General features: G+C 38.6%; 1 protein-coding gene across 6 annotated transcripts in view; it reads left to right on the top strand.

Moving 5' to 3' along the window:
- The window catches only part of FAM13A (family with sequence similarity 13 member A), a 355,423-nt gene that overhangs the window by 241,195 nt on the left and 91,394 nt on the right, over positions 1-22,834 (top strand). The window contains exon 1 of one of the 6 annotated variants that reach the window (XM_042984198.1): positions 5,205-5,262. The exons of 4 other annotated variants lie outside the window; for them this stretch is intronic. Coding sequence is in view for 1 of the 2 variants with exons in the window: in XM_042984197.1 (XP_042840131.1) it covers positions 7,217-7,245 (29 nt within the window). In the remaining variant the exon portion in view is untranslated. Of the gene's footprint in view, positions 1-5,204; positions 5,263-6,990; positions 7,246-22,834 lie in introns of those variants that run through there. One more of the 6 variants, XM_042984197.1, reaches the window with a different exon arrangement.

The following is a 22,834-nucleotide window of genomic DNA, read 5'->3' on the forward strand; positions in this document are numbered from 1 at the left end:
TCTCTCAACAGCCCACCCCAACCACTTCCTTCCCCCATTGCAACTACAAATGGCTGCTGCTGCTGCTACTACTCACACACACACACATACACACACATACACACACACACACACACACACACACACACACAATGTTGACTCACGATAGCAGAAGAGGTTTGTTCTGGTCCAGTGTATGTCTTTGGTTCAGACAAGCATTATAAGATATTATAAGCATACACACTCATCTAAGTGTAAACCTCAGACCAAAAGAAAAGACAGGATTCTTTATTTCCTGATGCTCATTGATAATATATATCAATGGGTAATTATAATACTTTATAATCTTTAAGAGTTATTATATAGTGGAAATGCTATGGCGTTCAGATGCTGGCTTCATGTCAGCCACTTACTAGCTGAGTGTTCAAGTTAATTAACTTCTTCAGATCCACATCTAATAAAATGAGCACAGCATAGATTCTTAAGAAATGCTAATTGCCTTACATATACTACCTCTCCAGTTCCTACCCACCGCCCCCTTTTTTTGTGTGTGACATTTGTTGTAGATGATGATGATGTTTTCTGATGAGCCCTGGAATTCACTGGTATTATTTTTTACTTATTTTTTTTTAGAGAGCGCGAGAGGAGGTGGGGAGAGAGAGAGAATGAGAATTATCTTAAGCAGGCCCATGCTCAGTACGGAGCCCGATTCGGCTCGATCCCACAACCCTGGATCATGACCTGAGCCAAAATAAGAGTTGGACACTCAGCTGACTGAGCCACCCAGGCGCCTGAGGAATTCACTGGTATTCTAACACAGATTGCCAAAGAGCAAGTTTAATCAGGATCCTGTGCAGCAATACCAGAATATCTAAATGGTACATACTGTGAAAATATTGGTTTCATGACTATGAAAAACTCCTATCAGACTTAGTCATTACCATTTATGAGGACTGTGTGACTGTCTTGTGAAAGGTGTTGCTCCTTAGTCCATTTTACAAAGATTGATAAAAATATGAGGAAGAAACCTTGTTTAAGAAGCACCTTGTTACCAAACTTGTAAGAAAGAAATTACTTTAATATGTCATTTTGTCTTAGGAAATAATCAGTCTGATTTTAAAACAATATATGAAAACAAACTAATGTGGCCAAGAAATGTTCTTAGTTCTTTGTTTCAAATTGATGTTGAAACTGAAGCAAATGAAGCCACATCATTTTTGGAGCAATTGTTGCTCTTGATAGCACAAGGGCAAACACACATAGAACCAAGCTCTTGGAATCTGCTGAAGAAATTATGTAAGAAAATTAGAAGTCCTCAAGCCAGCTGAATTGTAGAAAAAGAAATAGACAATCCAGGAGAAACTGGATAATGTAAAATGCTTAAAAGCTTTCAGAAGTTTTATGGGGCGCCTGGGTGGCTCATTTGGTTAAGTGTCCTACTTCAGCTCAAGTCATGATCTCACAGTTCATGAGTTTGAGCCCCATGTAGGGCTCTGTGCTGACAGCTCAGAGCCTGGAACCTGCTTAGGATTCTGTGTCTCCCTCTCTGTCTGCCCCCTGACCTGCTTACACTCTGTCTCTGGCTCTCAAAAAGTGAATAAACGTTAAAAAATTAAAATTAAAAAAAAAAGCTTTCAGAAGTCTGGGATAGAATCCTACTTTTTACATCGCAGTGATTGCACAGCAATGCATGAACTCTGATTTATTTCTTTTGTCAGTTACTGGTTATCATTCTTTATTTGAACCTACATGAGGTGTCTACTTTATCTTAAGTGTTAGCCTACAATGGGAAATGTTAAAAACTGGATGGAAATATTGCTCAACAAATTAAAATCCAATTAAAGTAGCTATGCTTCAGTTTCTGGAAGAGTGTTCGGTTTATCAGTTAATTCATTCAGCACTTATTAAGTGTCTATTTTGTGTAGTGGCTATAGCAGAAATGGAGTCCTTATCCTGCAGATCTTATATTCCAGTAGGGAAATAATATATAGGTTCAAATAATAATAAAACTGGGGCAGGGTGGGGGGGTATAAATAATATTAGAGATGCATAGGGCTGTACAAATTGAAAAGGGAAAATAAATTTCTTTTAACTGGCCAAAGCCTGATGTATGCATGGAATTTTTCCAGAAGAAAATGGAACGGAAAATATTCCAGACAGGGAACAGCATGAACACATGTTTGGGGTAGAAGAGTTTAGAGCAGATTAAAAAATAGTGTCCAGGTTTGTCTGGAGTGATTTCTTTAAGAAGTATAAGCAGATGAACTGGAGGGGTAGATTGAGGTTAATTGGTGGAGAGTCTTAGTCATTATGTTAAAGAATTGGGGTTCATCAAAAAGATGGTTTGGAGGTAATGAAGGTTTCTAGCAGAAGAGTGAGTGAGCAGATTACAATCCCAGTAGGAAACTCCCTGACAGTGAAATGTATGCATTGGAGATCTTGGAGATCAGGTGAATGGAGGCAGAAGGATCATTCTCATACCGCAAATGACCAAGGTCAGCTAATTAAAGAGACAGGACAGTCAACAGCTTGAAGGAGAGGCGAGGGAGGAGGAATAAAGATGACTCACTCTTTGAATCTGATTCATAAAGAGAATAACAACGTCATTAACAAGAGGGGCCAGGAGGAGGAGAAATTTGGGGATAAGATAATATGAGGCCTTGGAAGTGTTGATTAGGATAATAGTACTAATAATGATTTAGCACTTAGTGATTTGCCAGGCACTATTCTTCATGTTTTACGTATGTGATCTCATTTATTCTTCTGAGCAACTTCAGAGCTTTTTATATAGCCTGCCCAAGTTTACACTGCTCATCTGTTGTAGAGTCTGGATCCAATCCCCAGGAGTGTATTTCCAGAGCACAGCTTATTAAGCCCTAATAAAATGTCTGTACTGAATGGTGCTGGACTAGAAAGCAAGGTGTGGAGGGGATAAGAGAGAAGGAAGGACAAATGAAATAAAAGGAGAATAGAGTAATCAAGGACATGTGGGGAATCCCCAGGAAAGATTACAGGGAACCAGAAACTTTCAGAAAACCAAAGGTGGATGTTTCTGGAAAGTTAAGAGTAGAGATTTAACAGTCCAAAGAGTATTGGTGGCCTTAAAGCAGTTTCAGAAAAGTGGTGAAGTCCCACGTCCATTGGCATGGGGTGGGGGAGTCAGTAACTTATGCAGAAGTGGGAACAGCAGAGGTAGGTTTTGGGGAAGTCTGTCAGTGGGAGGAGGGGAAAATAGCACTGCAGCACCAGCAGGCAAGGCAGATGAGGAAAACATTTTAAGGCTAGGGGATACTTACTCAGGTTCCTATTGGAAGGGGGACAGATTTAAGATCTAGGAGAGATCAGGTTTCTTCCAGAGAAAGGAGGAAATGAAGAGATCCAAAAGGTAGATAAGAAATTGGAGTCCTGTGAATGAGACCTTTTCTGCTAGACTAGGAAGAAGTCAAATAGAGGAAGGCAAGATTGTGTGTGTGTTCGTGTGTGTGTTGTGTGTGTTGTGTATATATGGACAGCGGGGGTGCACTTAAACCCATAAGGGTAACAGGGAAGAACAAAGGTAATGACTCGCATTTGATGATCTTGGCTTCCTCAATAAATTTAGGAGGCGAGGCAGTTACTGACTGAGAGAGGTTCAGATTTGTGGCAGTGAAGATTTGTAGCAGTTTCTATGGGGATGGAGTGAAAAATCATTTAAAGATAAGTAAAAAGGTTGCCACACAGTATCGAGGTTCATGCTGAGGTTAAATAGCATGAATTTTTAGTGTCACTAGTTGCCAGGGTTATGTGACTTTCTTTTGCAATGTTTTAGCGGTCTGGCAGTAGAAAACCCAGCTGGCAGGATTTAGAGAGGGTGAAGAAGCGGAGGATGCTAGTGAGCCCATTTTAGAAATAACTAAATGCTGAGGAGAGCCAGGAATGTGCCTTTTTTTTAAAGCTGCATGCCAGTTGGTTTGGGTGCAGGTTACACTCTACAGACAGAACAGTTGTTGCTGAAGAGAAGGCTAAGGAAGAGAGGGAGGAGTGGGGGAGGCAGAAGCGTGGGGGGTAAGTGATGAACAGTAGGGCTAAGTGTGGAGCAGATGCAGTCAGGATATCAGTGTTTGGGGAGTTAGAACTGGCAGAGTCCAGGGAATGAGACTCCTGCTGCCCGACCTGAAGAACTGATACAAGGATGTTAGGAATAGAAATAGCAAAGTATTTAAGTGATCAAGGACTTTGGCAGTGGGTGTGGTAGAGAGAAAGAGCTGCAGTCCAGGTATAAATTCATCAATGATCATCAAGTAATGCCCAGAAAATAGACCGAGAGCCCAAAAGAGGAGGAATTGTTATAAATAATAGAAACTTGAAAAGGCATGTAATTGTGGAGTTCTCATGTTCGGTAATTTTTAAAAATAACCACTGATGTCTCACTAGTAATATGGCATGTTAGAGGAATACTGATATGAAGACTTAATTTATAAGGAAACATAGGTGGAATCATAGGTTAAAATATGAATGCCCCTGTTCTTTTTTTTTTAAATATGAAATTTATTGTCAAATCCATACAACACCCAGTGCTCATCCCAACAGCTGCCCCCCTCAATGCCCAATGCCCCTGTTCTTCAATGTTTTATCTCTAGTATATATTAAATGCAAATTGTAGTTTGAGTTACAGCTTATGTTTATGATGCTAGGTCCTTTATTATCGAACTCCTTTTAGCCATATAGTATTGATGTGTTCATAAAACTGAGAAAAGACAAAATATTACTTCATTTGAACTTCAACTACAGTTGGCTCTTGAACAATATAAGCGTTAGGGACGCCAATCCCTGTGCAGTCAAAACACCATGCACAACTTTTGACTCCACAAAAACTTAACTACTAATGACCTACTGTTGACTGGAAGCCTTATCGATGATGTAAACAGTCGACTCACATATATTTTGTATGTTATGTATATTACACACTGTATCCTCACAATCGGGTGAGCTAGAGAAAAGAAAATGTTATTAAAATTAGTAGGAAGAGAAAATACATTTACAGCACCCTACTATATTTAACCCTGCACAGTTCAAACCTGTGTTGTTCAAGGGTCCACTGTGTTTCTAAACCTATCTGTATCTTACAAAATATTTAAAAACTCCTATAGTATAGAGTAACCACTATGACATAGCAGAATTCCAGAGCAGACCTAAGAAGCTCTGAGTCCAGTTTCTGTTCTGCTACTGACTTCCTATGTAAATCTGAACAAATTACCTAATTTTCTAGTACCTGGTTTACTCAACAATCAAATAGATATTACGGTATGTAATAGTGATTTTCTAACTCACGCGGTTTATTGAAGTGTTAAGATGTAAAGGCATTTTGAAAAATAAACTTAAGCAAAAATACAGAACTAAGTTGTTATTATAGAATCAAATTAGAATTTCCAAATCTGATATTAAAAAAGAATATACTGACAATTGCAATTAAAGTAAATTCTGGACTTAAGTCAACTTTCACTGTTTTAAAGGCTGATTTTAGTCATTGATATTTTACCTTAATATCTGAACACAAGTTTCAGGATGACTAATCCATTTTCATAAATATGGTAGAGGATTAATCAGACAATGAAATGCTTTTATTAGCAGGTATAGTAAAGGAAAGGACACATAATAAGACTTTGTGTTCTAAGTTCAGAATTATGAGTGGTCTGTGAAAAAAAAAATAGGAAAAACTACAGAGGAGGAAGATACCTATTTGGACCTTTAAGACCCCACTGTTTCTCAACACCATGGACTCTGTCCCTCTGCCCTTTCTTCTTCTAAAAGCGATGCCCTGAGCTTTCTTATAACTCCTTGTAAGCTCTCGTGATATGAAAGAAATCTTTAAAAAAAACTTTTTAATGTTTATTTGAGAGAAAGAGAGCAGGGGAGGGGCAGAGAGAGAGGGAGACACAGAATCCGAAGCAGGCTCCAGGCTCCAGGCTCCAAACCATCATCACAGAGCCCAACGTGGGGCTCGAACCCACAAAACTCTGAGATCATGACCTTAACTGAAGTCGGATGCTTAACTGACTGAGCCACCCAGGCCCCCTGAAAGAAATCTTTTAAAAATGTACTTCTCTTGTTCCTGCAGTGTATGAAATCTATGGATTAATAATTACGTTCCCCAGAACAATACTTTAGTATTCCATACTGAAGCAGAAATTGCAAGGGAAGACTGGATAATTAACAGGCAGTTAGCAGACCTTATGGAAAATTGATTTGGTGTTAGTTGTAAAAAAAAAAATAAATAAATAGCTAGATAGATAAATAGATCTCTAGATAAATACATAAATAAGCAACCAGTCAAAACATACTGTTGATGTTCTTAGAGGAAAATGATTATACAAATAAACACATTCAATTTTATACAGATAAAATGAAGAGATAATAAGTTGAAATAACTTCCGTGGGAGTAGACCCTTTGATTCCCTGAGAAGTTGAACAGTCTTAGGACATGTATTCTCCCCAGAAGTGTGAGCTACGTGCCTTGGGTGATGTCACCAGTGACTGGTAACCACCGCAGTGTAAACACACAGCAGGAAATAAATGTGGGTAGGGCAAGGGTCTAGAAGCATGCCTTCCTCCTAGAAGAATCATGCCTTCCAATGCCAGTGATTTGTTTGGATTTTTTTTTTTTAAGGAAGAGACAGGATGGAGCTCAGCTCTTGCCTTCTGTCACAGAAACCTTTAGTTTCATAGGGCAGTGTCTTCCCTTGACAAATGGATTTCCTCCTTGGCAGTCTCCGTAACACTGAAGTAAGGGGGACTCTTTGCTCTTGCTGTAGTTATTGGTTGCTCTCCCCAGACTGACAAGCTCCTCTGTGGATTTGCTAAGAGGAAAGTTTCGAGTTACCAGAATTAGGCAAGCCCACTGAGAAGCAGGAGGAGGGAGGAGCAGCAGGAGCAAAAGAAGCAGCGCCTTTAAGCACTACAACAGCTGCTCCTCTGATTGGCTGGATGGTTCAGCTGCGTCCCTGGAACAAAAGGTCAAAGTGGACTGCAGTGTAAATGTAGAGAGGCGGCCGATAAAATAGCATTGCTTGAAGAAGTTTGGAGGCTGGGAGCAGCAGCACACTGGCTAACTGCAGAGCAAGTCACTTCTCCAGCTGTGAGGTGCAGCCTCACCCCCAAGCCCAGCTTAGCCACTGTGAGAAGACGTTTCCTGTATAGGCGGACCCAATTGGCGTGGAAGAGACAGTTGTGAGGGTCCCTGGCAAATTTATATACAAGAATGGCCTGTGAAATCATGCCTCTCCAAAGGTAGTGTTCTTTCCTGTTTGTTTTGTTTTATTCTCTTCTGTATTTTCTGAGTGGTACGAAACCATGTAACTTTGCCAATACTTGGCATCTTTTAGTCGTGTGCTGCAAACGTGTGGAGCCTGTCGTACATGATGTCCTTCCCTGAGACCAGAAGAATTTGAATATTGTACTGCTGCTTTTACTGACATTTATGCCCAATTTCTTATCTTTCTCACTTGATTGTTGTGTCCAATTATTTCCTTCCTTGAAAGAGAATAAATGTAAGAAAATATCTTTGACATCTGAAGGAAAACAGAAACTAAAGAATGTATTGAACAGGTTTATAATACAACTGAGTCAGCTTCTTAGCAATGTTGGGAAGCTGTGGCAAGCTCTCAGCTCATTTTAAAGGATGGTGATACACTAAAGACCTTTTAAAAATGCATGTTAGGATCTCTCCTGGAGTCCAGATCTAAGCAAGGGTTTTCTGTCAATAAGTACATTGTAATACATGGACATAAATGTTAAGGAAGAATTTCCCCATAAATAATTCTAGATAGATGTATTTATATATATATATATATAACACCTTTCTAAGAACTGCTATGTAAGAATGACTGAGCACACAGCTCTATTTTGTTCGTTAATGATTGTAGTATGGATTGCAGAGGGTGGGGTGGAGGAATTATACCAAAGCAAAGAAAGGTAAATTTAAACAAAGAGGCTTGTTAAAAAGAACACTGCTGGTGAATGAATAAGTGAATAATGTATTCTAGAATGTTAAAACTGGAAGTCACGTCTGTGATGACTGGAATTCAGTCCTTCAGTTTCACAGTAGGAAAACTGAGGCACAGAGGAAGTCTCAAAGTTGCCCAAGGTCACGTTTTATGATTTTTAAATTTACTTTTTCCAACCATATGATTATATTTCAACTTTACATGCATTATCATTTGATTCCATGTAAATGCTTCCTTTCAGAAAATTCTAAAGGGTTTTATTAGTGAAAATGATCTCAAATGTCAAATAGTAAATAGTTTATAAGACTGAAAATATCTGCGAAAAAGTGAATTTCAATTTTAAAAACCATGCCACCAATATTTTACTGAATGTCCATGTTTTAACAATGAAAATGAGGTTTACAAAAATTCGGTGTTTATTTGCAGGGTGTTCCCTGCAGATGTACACTGTGACATAGACCAGTGTGGTTGTTTTTCTTTCACTGTAATGACGAGCACACTGAAATGGGAACTTGATGGGGGTGTCCCAAGAATTCCTCTTCTAAAAATTAATAACCCAAGGGAGCAGAAAGTGGTTTATGGATAGGTCTGAAATTTTTCTATATTGACCCAGTGGAAAGGGCCACATGCTTAAAGCTTGCAACAGACTAAATCTAATGTACACTTTTTGGAGTCTTGATTTGCTTCCCAGCTTCAAAGTTGGGGACTTGTTTTTCTTATAATGACATCAATCTTAAAGGTCTTAAGCAGTCATATTCTAGATAAGAATTTTGGCTATTACTGAACTCTGTATTAAGCTGCTTGATGATATAATAACTGTTAAGAAAATAGATCTTTATACTGGCAAAACATTGCTGAGGGAGTTAATGAAAGCTAAAATAGAACTAGCATGATTTCCTCCAGAATTATTTTGCATTATTAGTCCATATTAGTAAGCCTATGTAAGAGGAATAATTTGAATTTGCATTCGGGAATGCTGATTGGTGTATTCATTGCTCCCTGGCTCTGAGAATTTAATTTGATTGATTACCCTGCAGTCTTCACTTCCAGCCTATGCCTGCCTTTGATTATAAACCTCCTGAAGGCAAGGAGCAGGTTTGTGTAGTTCTCTTCATTAAGGATCTCATGTGAATTTAAGCATGTATGCAGAAAACTTTCCTGTTCCTATGCATAATTGCTTCTTCCAAATCCAGTTCAGTATCTTAGGCTAGGGATTCCTGTGAGCCTCTGATTGACTGTTGCCAACCGACCCCACTGTTAACGCTGCCTGAAGCAGGAAGGTTGCAGAGCCTTGTGGTATGTGTGCTGACTGATGGCATGAATGCTTTGCTCAGTTCTGTTTAAGAGCAGTAAGGGGCTAGAACTGAATTAAAAGTAGATGAGTAAAAGAATAGCTCAAGATACCAGTTAAAAAAAATTTGTGCTTCCTATTTGTATTGAGCAGAATGGCCAATGATTCTCATACTTCAGATGCATAAGAATTACGTGAGGAACTAAGTTTTTAAAACAGCTTATTCCTGCTGCCCTCTTTCCCTAGAGTTACTGAATCTGAATCTGGGTGTGACAGGGAAAGTAAATACATTTTGGCAAGCTTCCTGAAAGCAAATCTGGCACAAATGGTCCAAACACTAAGAGAAACACACATCTAAACTCTAGTTAATGATTATAGCTTGTGTAAAGCCATTGACAGCAGGTGTATATATATATATATATATATATATATATATATATATATATACACACATATATATATATACGTATATATATATATATATACGTATATATATGAATCTAACACTTTACTACTCAACGTCCCCAAATAACATCTTTAATATCATGACCTTACGTGAAGTATTTTTTTTTTCATAATCGATGCTTTCAATTACTAGGTGTTAGTGTTACCTGTCAAAGCATACTTACAATGTTGTTGAATATATTAAACACTTGGTACTACCAGGGATACTAAAGTAATGAAGACACAAGCTCTGCTTCAAAGAGGCCACATGCTAGTGAGGATGCAGTCACAGTACCAGACAATTACAATACATGTGATGAGTTCAGTAATAGACAGTGTGATTAGCATAATAATAGAGATGTGCCTACATGGATAACATTACTTTGTTTTATTTAACCTCATATAAGCATATGATCTTATTAGAGGGTGTGTTTTTACCCTAATGTCTCCTTAGCTTACAATTTCCATGAGTGACTTTTTAGCCTTTCTTAGCATGTTGTGAAAGTATGTAGAAGATAAATTTGCTACTGCTAATCTGTAACTGAGATGAGAATAACAGATGAGGTTGAAAGCTAAGAATGAAATAAATACTTTGGTTCCCTTTAATATATTTTGCTATCTGTTTGTTAATGTAATTTATAGACCTTCAAAGATGGAGTTGACTGTTTAGAAGAACTCATGACCTTCAGAAAAAAACTGCAGAGGTTAAATGTTTAAAATATGACCCTCTAGGGGCGCTTGGGTGGCTCAGTCGGTTGAGCGTCCGACTTCAGCTCAGGTCACGATCTCACGGTCCGTGAGTTCGAGCCCCGCGTCGGTCTCTGGGCTGATGGCTCAGAGCCTGGAGCCTGCTTCCGATTCTGTGTCTCCCTCTCTCTCTGCCCCTCCCCCGTTCATGCTCTGTCCCTCTCTGTCTCAAAAATAATAAAATAAACATTAAAAAAAAAATTTAAAAAAAAAAAAAATATGACCCTCTATAAAGTGAAGGACTCAGTTCTTACAATTCACTTCAAATGGCTCAAAGATGGGATCTTACTACATATCTGTTGAGTCATTAAGACTGTCTCCATTATTTTTGAAGATACTAAAATATCTCTATGTACTTCTTATACTGAATGATAAAACTCAGTGCACTCTATAGCACTGTATAGATATTCTTGCCATTTGACAAAGTTCCCCAAAAGAAGTAAAATCATATCTGAGGTAAGTTGGGAAACCATATTAAGTTAAGAAATGAAATAAGTTTTCTTGAGGTGCCTCACTGGCTCAGTTGGTACAGCATATGACTCTTGATCTTGAGCCTTGCATAGAGTTTTGTTTTCTCAGGTGACTAAATTTACCTTCTGTCACTAATGAGATAGTATGTTTTATCAGATTCCAGGCTTTACTTATACCTCAGGCTCTTTGTATGATTTATATCCTATTGGACTTTTTTCCTTACATATTGTGGATCTTTAGGTAGGATCTCTATTTTATGTATAGAAAGATTTTGACAGGCTAAGAAACAAATCTTAACCCTGAGTCTTATGTCTATGAAAAAACTCTCAACTTTCACAACAGTATTTTGATTTGCTCGATTAACTTTCCAATAACCACTAAGTCAGTTTATATCCTCAAAGAATGATGATGGAAGATGAAGTCAGGAACTGATGATTAATCTAAACTAATGTACCTGCTTTCATGTGTTAGCATCCTCTTATTTCCCTGGTTTATTTACCAAAGTGGGAAACTGAGATTAAGAAAGTTTACATGATTCTCTTGTTCATTACTCCATCTCTCAGATTATGGTATTCAGTGTCTGTTACTGATTACTTATTTTATGATGGTGAAATACCTTGCAATTCCAAATTGCAATGGCCTTTTTAAGAATTTGCATGGGCCCAGGGTTCATTAGCAGGTTAGTAGTGGCCCAGCATGGGAAAATTTCACTGAAACGTCTTATCAGCAGAATTCATCTGGTCTGACCAAGCATTGGTAGTTAGAATAACCTTTTGCAAACAAGAAAACATGGGTAATATGGGGATGATGCAGGAGTTAACCAGAAAACACACCAGCTAATGGTAGTCCTGCTTGTGCGTCTTGTGTGTAATGTTAGAGAGCCCTCTACTGCTTGTGGTGGTGACACCACCAGTTACCTTATCTGTAAGCCAATATTCTTTCTAGCTTGTTGATACTTGGATAGCAGCGCTCTGTGCTTGTCCCCTAATCCCTCCATAGACACAGTCTAAGAGGGAGTTAAAAGATGCCTCATTTCAAACCCAAGTTAACCCTTATGGGTTTGTGTATCTAAACTTAGATTTCATCACTGATCTAGTCTATACTTGGTAGTAACAAGAAGTCACTGAGAATAATTAAGACCTCTGTGAGTTCTCTCATTGGATGGTTACAGTGTCTCTGAGTCTAAATATTTGCTAATTACTCCAAATTAAGAGGATATTATGAACTAAGATGGGGATGTTTTAAAATTTTACAGAGATCACCCTGTCTAAACCATGGAAGAATTAGAGGTGTTGAATAGTCAGTGCAAAGCAGTGGGGAAAGCAGCAGAAAGGTAGTAAACTTGCTATCAAATAAACATGTGCAGAGACTGACAGCTAGCTAGCCATGTGAATTTGATCAGGTCATCTTCCTCATCTATAAAATGGGATGATAATGATTCATATACTTACGTATGGGGGCAATTTTAGAGTTAAAGAATATGATAGTTCTTCCTAAATGATAAAACTACTCAGACATGAAGAATAGCAGTATATTGCTTTTCTCTTGGTTTTTTTTTTCTTTTATTCTTCAGTACCTTTAAATTTTTTGAATGCAAGACTTCTTAACACAGGTAAGGTGAGGCTCTAGCATTGCATTCCATTTCATTGGATGAATATTGAAAAGTGGCTTAAAGAATGGTTTGCAGGAAGTGTCATTACAAATACTCTGGAATCAAATCTCTTGAAACTCTCAAAACCTTCTGCCCTGTTTTTTCCTATGACCCTTATATATTTATGTGATGATCAGAATGAATTGCCAAGAAATAGTTTGTACTGTGTAAAACCTCTTAAAAGGACTATTTATTCTTTAAGAAGAACTGGAAATAACTTTTTTTAAAAAGCTTTATTGAGATATAATTCACATAACCATGTAATTCACCTATATAAAGTATATAATTCAATGATTTTTTTAGTACATTCACAAGATTGTACAACCATTACTACAAGCAATTTTTTTTTAATTTTTTTTAACGTTTATTTATTTTTGAGACAGAGAGAGACAGAGCATGAACAGGGGAGGGGCAGAGAGAGAGAGGGAGACACAGAATCAGAAGCAGGCTCCAGGCTCTGAGCCATCAGCCCAGAGCCCGACGTGGGGCTCGAACTCACGGACCGTGAGATCGTGACCTGAGCTGAAGTCGGATGCTTAACCGACTGAGCCACCCAGGCGCCCCACTACAAGCAATTTTAGAATATCTTCATCACCCAAAAGAAACCCTGTACATTTCAGCTGTCAATCCCCATCGTGAGCTAAATGTGTTCCCCCAAAATTCACATGTTGAAGCTCTAATCCCCAGTGTGATGATATTTGGAGATGGGACCCTTTGAGAGGTAATTAGGTTTGGATGAGGCCATGGAGGTGGTGCTCCCATGATAGGATTGGTGTCCTTATAAGGAGATAAGGGGTCTAGAGTGCTCACTCTTCCCCAACCCCCACCCCCACCATAGGTGGATATAGCAAGAAGGTGGCAGCCGGCAAGCCAGGGAGAGCTCTCACCAGAACCTGATCTTGCTAGCATCCTGATCTTAGACTTCCAATCACTGGAACTGTGAGAAGTAAGTGTTTCTATTAAGCCATCCAATCTATGGTATCTTGTTAGAACAGCCCAAACTGACTAAAACAACCCTCAATATCCCTTTAACCCCCCATCCCAACTCTAGGCAACCACTAATCTACTTTCTGTCTCTAAACATTTGCCTCTTCTGGACACTACATTATAACACTTGGGCAGGTTGTCACAGAGCCACATGTGGAAACTAATTTTAATTCTCGCATAAGAATGGCATGTTAATGGGAAATAGTGGGGAGATGAATGGTAAGGAAAAAAAAAAAAACACAAAATATTAGGAAGCCCAGCAAGTTGACTTTCAAAATTAAGATACCTAGGTAAAGAAATAAAAATACTGGGCAGTGGGGGAGAGGAGAGACACAGGATACATTTGATAAAACCTTTAAGGTTGTGGTCAGGAAATCATGTATCTTCTCATCAACTGTAAGAATAAAAATCAATAAAAGCAAATAACTGAACTGCTTTACTCAGATCATATTGAAGGGAATAAAAACGGCCAGAAAAAGTTAAGGGCTTAGAAAGAGCTTAGTATGATACATGAGTATTTTGCTGTCAGCAAAATGATCATGGAAAGAACTATAACTTCACTGTCTAGATTAAAATAGCCCCTGAAATCAAGATTACAAACTGACAGCCAGCCAGAGTGGACCATTGATACACCGTGTAGTATTTTTATAAATGACTCCTTCACTTTCAGTTCCTTGACTTAGCAAAAACTCCAACGCCTGCCTGTCCCGGGTGCCCCTGCCTAGATGCACCTGCCGCGTCTGGAGAGCTTCACTTGCTCCATGCTGCCTCCTTCCTTTGCACACTCTCTTCCCTTGTGGAAGAGTTCTCCTGTTTGTGACCTTTCTCCTAATAATGCCTACATGACCCTAATCTAACAGACTGCATAGTGCTTGAGCGTAAGGTCTGGTGCCCTGGCTTCCACAGATGCGGACTTTAATCTCAGCCCTGCCTGGCTCCGTGGCCTCCAGCTGGTGAATTACCCTCTTGAAGACTTGTTTCTCTGATCTGAAAAAAATCCAGTTAGTGATACCTCTCTCCAAGTGTGTCTTTGAGGATCAAATGAGAAAATGGATGTGAAGCTCTTAGCCCAAAGCCTTGACTTATTGAGGTAAAGCCCTCAATACATGGTAGCCATGTATCCTTTCTTCCTAATCATTATCAACTGTCGGGTTTCTGTTTCTCCCTGGTCTATAAATTCTGTGAGGATTTGGACCATATCCTATTAGCCTGTGTATCTGCAGCACCTATTATAGGCTCTGACGCATAATAGCCACTCAGAACATGCTGAACGAGCTCTTGCATGTAGTTATGGAAGATCACAAAGCTGAAGGGAAGGTAGACATCAAGCCTTCATACATTGGCAAGTTCCTCATCATCCTAAAAACCAATGTAAGAATCATGATAGAGTAGAAACAAGTCAGTGACTTCGTTTACTGTGTAAAACCCTCCTCTGGCAGAGGAAGGAAGATGACAGGATAATTTGCATTGCTTTCTGCATATTTTTGTCTCCCTCAAGAAACCCACATTCAGACTCAACAGTTTGGGAAGTTAAGATCTTTTAAATAAAAACTATATCAACAAACCATCAATAATGTTATAATGGTAATTATTTTTAAGAGTTAGTAAAAATTATTTGCTATTTCCTTCCTCTGTTCTGCAGGTATCCTCATATTCTTTTACTTTGTTGAACTAAAGATCAGAAAATATTTTAACTTACTTATTAACATTCTAAAAGTATTTTCTCATCAACTCATATCAACTCCCCCGTAAAGTTACTGTTTTAGCATTCTCAATTATTGCCTCCCCAAGGCAATCCGTGATAAACCTCACTTTTCTGAACAAGGCTCTCAGAGACAAGTGAAAGCTTCCAACTGCCTTGAAAATAGTTTGGTGACTAAACCAAAAAAATTTTTAAGCCCCAAACAACCTTTGGGTCTGCAGTGAAGTGAAATAATTTTCTTTTCCTGCTCTCAAGCCAGAACAAACAGATACAGTGTGTGGCAAGGCCGTATTACCTTGCCTGAACATATCCTTTTCTGGGCTCACTGAACACCACAGAAAGTACGGCATTTACATTGCTGGCATAGTGGCAGAACTCCCACCTCATTGTGCAGTGGAAGGAAAGAAAATAATTTCATGTGTCTCAGGATGGGAGAGAAAGCCTGTGGCATTGTTGTGATTTCATTAAGTTTTGAATAGAAGAGAACAAGAGCACTTAAAATAATCTACATGTTCATGCTGAAAATGCTTCTAGCCAGCCCAATTCATTTTACAAATAATAAATGAATTATTACTATTTAAACAGTGTATGTTTTCAAAATATTAGATCAAACTGGTAGTGTTAGCACTCAGCAAAGTCTTGGTGATGCTGATTTTACTCAGCCATATACTGAGCACTGGAGTGTTCTAGGTACCTTGCTAGATGCTGGTAGTGGTACAGAGATAAAGACGAATCCAGGAGGTGAGGCAAGCATCTGAACTCATGAATTCTTTTTTTTTTTAATTTTTTTTAATGTTTATTTATTTTTGAGACAGAGAGAGACAGAGCATGAACGGGGGAGGGGCAGAGAGAGAGGGAGACACAGAATTGGAAGCAGGCTCCAGGCTCTGAGCCATTAGCCCAGAGCCCGACGCGGGGCTCAAACTCACGGACCGCGAGATCGTGACCTGAGCTGAAGTCGGATGCTTAACCGACTGAGCCACCCAGGCGCCCCTGAACTCATGAATTCTGGTGTTGTGCTGCTCGTTTATAGCTATGAACAGTGTATCGGAGCCTGCAGAAAGAGGCGGCTCCCTCTCCAGGGTGCTGGAGATGACTTTCCAGATTAGATGACACTTGAGCTGAAAGACGAAATATTTACCCAGGCTGAGAGAGGTGGAAGAAACATTTAAGGCAGAGGGAACAGCACGTACAAACAGGAGGAGTTACAAAAGTGTAGTGACTGGTCTACAGTGGTATGTTGGATGGACCTAGATTGGGAGGGACCTTCAGTGCCAGGTTTAGACATTTGGATTTTACTTCAAGGCAATGGGGAAGTGGGAGAGGCTTTTAAATTAGGAGGATGAACCTGCTGGAATATGAAGGATAAACTGGTGTGAATGGCAGGGAAACTGTACTGACCCTGGGAAAGACGAAGGCAGTGGTAATGGAAAGATCAAGTTCAAGAGACTTGTCTTTTTTTCTTTAGGTAGAATCAGCACAATTTGGGGATTGACCAGTTGTGAGTTTGAGGGATAAACTTCTTTAAGGAGAGCAGTTGGCTTGTTAACATGACTTCTGTATTATAAAAGGAATTCCTTTCTGTGACTTCAAAACATTTCTCTGGGCAAAATCCCCTATGAAGTGCAGGGTGAGCATCTTGGCATGTCAGTCAGTCAGCAGGTAGTTGTCTTCACTTCTGACATTCTGACTGTGAGAAGGGACACGATAGAAGTAGAGAAAGGAACCCTCCCTCTCCCTGATGAGAAGCTCTTCCCCGATGTGTGCACACCCTCACTCCCCTCAAATCTCTGAATTATATTCATTAGAAAGGCATCCAGAGATAGAAGTAGTTGGGGATATGGAACTGAAAAAAAAATGACATGTTCCTTAGTTCCCTCCAAGTATGTTTTTTGAATCTAAAAGAATGTGGGTTGATAAAGAATGCCATCGTCATGAAATCAGGAGGAATCCAAAGAGATCACGTGTCCCTGAGTCTCACTCTTGACACCATCCTGTGGTTCAACAAGGAAAAGAATATTTAAAAGAGACTTGGAAGTACCCAAGGCTTTCTAGAACTATGTTCTCATGCCCACTGCTGGGTTTATCTGGGACCACTTCCTCTCTGTGCCTCTCTGCCATCGAGACTGGACAAAATCTGTACTTCTTTGGCCCACTGCTGGTTGTGGCAATGGAGCAGAGAAAGAACGAGTGTTTTCTTTCTCTCCTGTGGGAACATAGATCTTAATTCAACAACATTCATTGAGTATCATTGTATATATCAAGCAAGGGAGAAGTGTAATTATTAGAACACTATTTTTCAACTGTGAGTCATGACTTATTGGTGGTCATAAAATGAATTTAGCAGGTTGTGACTAGTATTTTATATAATTTTACGTAAGTAAAATGTAACACAATGGAAATATCAAAAGTAAGGAAATTTCATAAAATGTGTGTCCATTTTGTGTGTATGTATAATGACATAAAATGTGTTTCTAACTGGATCATAACCAGAGGTTTCTTTTAAATATTGTCTCTGGACTACTTATTGAAGATAGTTCATTTGAATGAGAGGTTAGTACAGGCCTGGAAATCAAATCCCCATTTCAGTGTTGGAAATAAATTCTAGTCTGAGCGTGTCTACAAAGGAATTTTGAGACACAAACTTTTTGTAAGATGAAGACACTTTGGTTAGGCAGGTTCTTACTTCTGAATTTAGGGAAAAAACATTTAGTAGATTTATTAGTTTCCTAGGGCTTCTATAGCAAAGTACCACTAACAGGGAGGCTTGAAATGAGAGAAATTTATTGCCTCACTGTTCAGGAGGCCAGAAGTTCCAAATCAATGTTGGCAAAGCCATGCGCTCACTGAAGGATCTGGAGACGGATCTGTTCCAGGCCTGTCTCCTGGCTTCTAGGAGTTCCTTGGCTTAATGGCAGATACAGTTTCATCTTCATACAGCATTCTCCCGGTGCATGTCCGTCTTTGTGTCCAAATTTCCCCTTTGTACCAGGACTCCAGTTATACTGAATTAGGGCCCCCTCAAATGATTTCTTTTTCTCTTGTCTTTTTTGAGAGAGAGAGAGCATAAGCAGAGGAGGGGCAGAGAGAAAGGGGGACAGAGGATCCAAAGTGGGACCTGCACTGACAGCAGCAAGCCCGATGCAGGGCTCAAACTCACAAACTGAAATCGTGACCTAAGCCCAACTTGGACGTTCAACCAACTGAGTCACTCAGGTGCCCTAATGATTTCATTTTAACTCCATCACCTCTGTAAAGACTCTGTTTCCAAATAAGGTCACATGCTGAGGTACTGGGGTTAGTGCTTCCACATATCTTTCTGAAGGGACACAATTCAACCCCTAACCAGTATATTTCAAATTTCCACTAAGCGATCAAGAAAATGGTAAGAATGTTTTCTTTTCTAATTGAGAAAAAACTTCTAAATTTTTGGGTGTCTTTTTGTTTTGTCTGTTTATTTTGCCTCCAAAATAATACCTCTTTGTGTTGGCCAGAAATTCCTGTTGTCCTATGAATATTAACAGCTTCAGCTCTTTGCATTTACCCTTTGGTCAGGAAAATCAATTTGCTCTTGAACTTCAATAATTTGTTTTTAATTCTACTGGCCACGTGTTGTGTTCTTAATCACAAAATGCAAATAATAAAACTAACCAAAACTGTTTGGGTTTATAATACTTACAAAACTTACAAAGAAGTATATACGTACATCTACAAAAATATCCCCCCAAAATTACAGCTGCAAACACTTACCTACGAACCAATCTGAAAACATCTACATTTGTTTCCCAAAAAGAACAGAGAGATTGTTGTGGCTTTTTTTCCATATTCCTGAATGAGGCCAAACCAAAAATCTGAGGACAACACCAGCTGTTACATCACTCTCCACTTGGAGTAGTACATGGTTAATGCCTGGCACTGGGGACAAATTGAAAATGCTCAAGTGTGACACTTTAGGTTTTGCAGAGGAAGGAAGGAAAAAAATCTGCTAACTTCACTCACCTCATCATTCTCTAAGAAAATTCGTCTAAGAAAACTTAGCACATTCTGCTGCAACATGAGGGGAAAACCTGAATTCCAGAAAAAATGTTTACTTAATACTTTTAATTGTATCTTTTATTACTCCCTCACTTGGTCTCTCCCTTTTGCTCTGTTTTGTTGTTTTTGTTTTGTTTTGTTGCTTTGTCATTTGTCTGTTTTGTTGTTTGATGGTTTTCCTAGATTCTTCAATGAATAGAACTTAATCCTTAGCATTTACCTGTTTTTCATACTCCTCAGTACTCAAGGAACACTTGCGAACTATTTCTTTTAGATCAAATCACTCGAAAATTTAGTTAAAGTGTGTAGCTAAATATGCAGGTGATGTTCATTTTTTTGGTAGCCAGACAACCAGTTAGACAGTTGGACTAGTTGGAGCATTTATTGAGATAACTCAAAAGGTAATTGATTGGAACAGTGGTTTGATCCAGCAGAGGAAGTTCCATTTTGAATACCACCCTCGGGATTCTCCCAAAAGCGTTGGTTTTTTCTCAGACATAGAAAATGCCATACATTTTGTGATATCTGTTAGCTTTCCATGTAATTAAATTGATGGGTATTGTATTCATTGGCCTCACATTAGAAATTAGCACAGCTCGTGAAGAAACTGTAATGTAAGTCTAGCTCTCATTCATTTATGTGCATTTACTAGTGTTGAGCCATATAAGTAAGTTCGATTAGGACCCACTAAAAACATAATATCTGTTATTGCCCTTCACAGTTGTAGCTTCCTAGATTTGGACTGTTACTTGGGTCTGTTTGATCAGTGTTCTTCCCAGAGACAGTTGTTTTGAGAGAATAGATCACCATGTGTCTGAGGACATCAGGCACCTGATTGCCTGGCATACATGAGGTGGCTGCCCAAATCTCTCAATGTATGTTTGAATTTTAAAGAGAAAACAAAGGGAAACTAATTGGCTGCTTAAACTTGGCCATTACTCAGGGTTAGCAAACAGGAAATAATTAAAACCTGGAGTTTATGTTAGTAACCAAGGAGGAAACTGAATGAATTCCAATTTGTTAGAATTTGTCATTGGTTTACTTTTATGGCACACACTCCCTTTTTCATTTGCGGTACTTGTTCTTATTTTTAAAAAATTAAAAATGAGTCAAATAATTCTCAATTTAAAATTTAGGCCAAGGGTTGCCTGGGTGGCCCAGTCGGTTAAGTGTCCGACTTTGGCTCAGGTCATGATCTCACAGTTTGTGAGTTTGAGCCCCACGTTGGGATCTGTGCTGACAGCTCAGAGCCTGGGGCCTGCTTCAGATTCTGCATCTCCCTCTCTGTCTGCCCTAGTCCTCCCCCCCCCCCCTCAAAAATAAAACATTAAAAAAATAAAATAAAATTTAGGCCAAAAACTATGACTCGTTTAATACCATCAGACATGCCTAAGATTGACATAAATCCAGAAACAGGCATAAATAACCTCTATAAGTAGACATTTGGGGACTGTAACAATAACAAAATAGCCATTTTGTACCAATGTAGAAATGGTGATTTTTTTTTCAAATGTCTTATGTTCTGATATGTAAATTGTATGGAAAAGTTTGTTTTCTCAGTTATGTTTGGAAGAATTCTCCTTAGCCATTTTTGCTTAAAATTGCCTTGAAATCAGTGCATTAAATTGATTTTTAGAATTAATTGACTTAATTTGAAATCAGTGCTTCAGTTGTTTTAGAATCTATACCTTTGTCAAGATTACATTACTAAACCCAAGGAAAAGGTACTTTTATGAAAAGGAAAAGAGAAATATGCTAATTAACTATCAAAATTGGTTTATTTTCATTTTCGTTTTGAATTATATTGTTGTCCTTGAGTACTGTGTGTGGATTTCTGCCCTGTTGACCACTGCTGACTGAAGAAATCTAATACTAAGCCTGTTTTATTTTATTTAAATTTCAGTAGTTTTACATTTTCTTTTTTGGAACGTGCAAAATTAGTTAAACTTTAGGGACACATCCAAATTAAGAGTTTCTCATTTTGTCTTTCATGGACAACTTTACTTTGTTTTCAGGCTGATGCAGCCTGACAAATATTTGCTTATGATTAAAAACTTGTGTTTCTATCAGGAGATATTCTTATACTGCCAGAGTACACTTCAATAAAATAATCACTTTATACATGCTATCAGTCGTCATGCATTGTGGACCGACTAAGTCTGGTGTAGAATCACTAGAATCTTTATGATGGGATATAAAGTCCACAAGATCTTGCTGAGGGCTGCTGGAATGCAGACTGGCTGTCACATCAATTTTCTTCGCCTATTCATCCCACCGTATTCTGATAGGTTAAAACTGAAGGGAAGATGGTAAACAATGAAAATGGACTAACATGTAATATAGTAATTTACACATCACTAGCTGTGTGACCCGCATATGTTATGTTGCCCACTCTGAGCCCACTTTCCTCAGGTTGAGAGGCAAGTGCCAGGGAGGGTTTGGGGGAGAATTTATGTGAGATAATTAACGTTAGAGCACCTGGTGGCACCTGGTTAATGAATAAATATGTCAGAAAAAAATGTGAAGGCAGAAATGATTGATTTTGATTGCCTCTGCTACGAAGAAATTTAGCACACACACAAAATAAACATTAGCCAAAACATGTGAACAGCTGTGTTTAGAACTCTGCACCATCTAAATCATCTAAATTCTAAGGAAACCAACCATATTGCTAATTAAATCTTCACTAACGTACCCTTGTTAATTTTCATTCAATTTTGTTACATGTTAGAGTTCAGGATCTGTTCTGAGCAAAAAAATACTTAGTACGGTGCCCATTTTATAACACACGGAGGCAATTTTCCTATAACAAAACCATTACGGATTTTTAGTTGCAGCCTTTTTGCATAGTGTTGCTCATAATTAGTACTTCTTGATCATGAATCCTTGATTTGGGAACAACCCAATTCCAGCATTTTTTGTAATTTGTTAAGTGCTTTCAAGGAATATTTTGAAGCTAATATGTAAGCTCCTTGTATCAGTTTGGCTTCAAGTAGTCCCCTCTTGTAATAGCACAGCTCCAGGTGGCTTCTTTCCCAAGACACCTGGACATTTCCCACATGTTACCTCTAACTCTTCAGCTGCCCAGCCTGACTCTACAAGCTTTGCCCTCAATCCACCCACATTAGAGTCCATAATAAAGCTGATGCATCACTTACCCTTCACTTAGAAAGAATTGGCACAAGTGATCACAAACATTAAAATCTTTGGCAACATAAACATTAGAACAGCTAAGCTGTAATGAAATTGGAAACCAAAATCATGAAAGAATGAGAAATAGTATGTCTTAGTTTGTGTGCTGTCTTTCAACTAAAATGTTAAGACCTTTGGAGGACAGCTGTGTTTGTGTGTATGTGTTTTATAGTATAACTTTGTCATAAGATTTTGCCAATATATTACCAACTGAAGCAAACTTTTTTCATCAATGTTGCTTAAGAAAATAAAAAATAAGCTGAGAGGGAAAGCTGAGATTACCTAGTTGCTTCCCCTAAGGTGGTGTGCACCCCATGTGGTATACAAGATTAGCCATAGGAGTACAGGAGAAA

Source organism: Panthera tigris, chromosome B1 (assembly GCF_018350195.1).
Source record: "Panthera tigris isolate Pti1 chromosome B1, P.tigris_Pti1_mat1.1, whole genome shotgun sequence".
Lineage (NCBI taxonomy): Eukaryota > Metazoa > Chordata > Mammalia > Carnivora > Felidae > Panthera > Panthera tigris.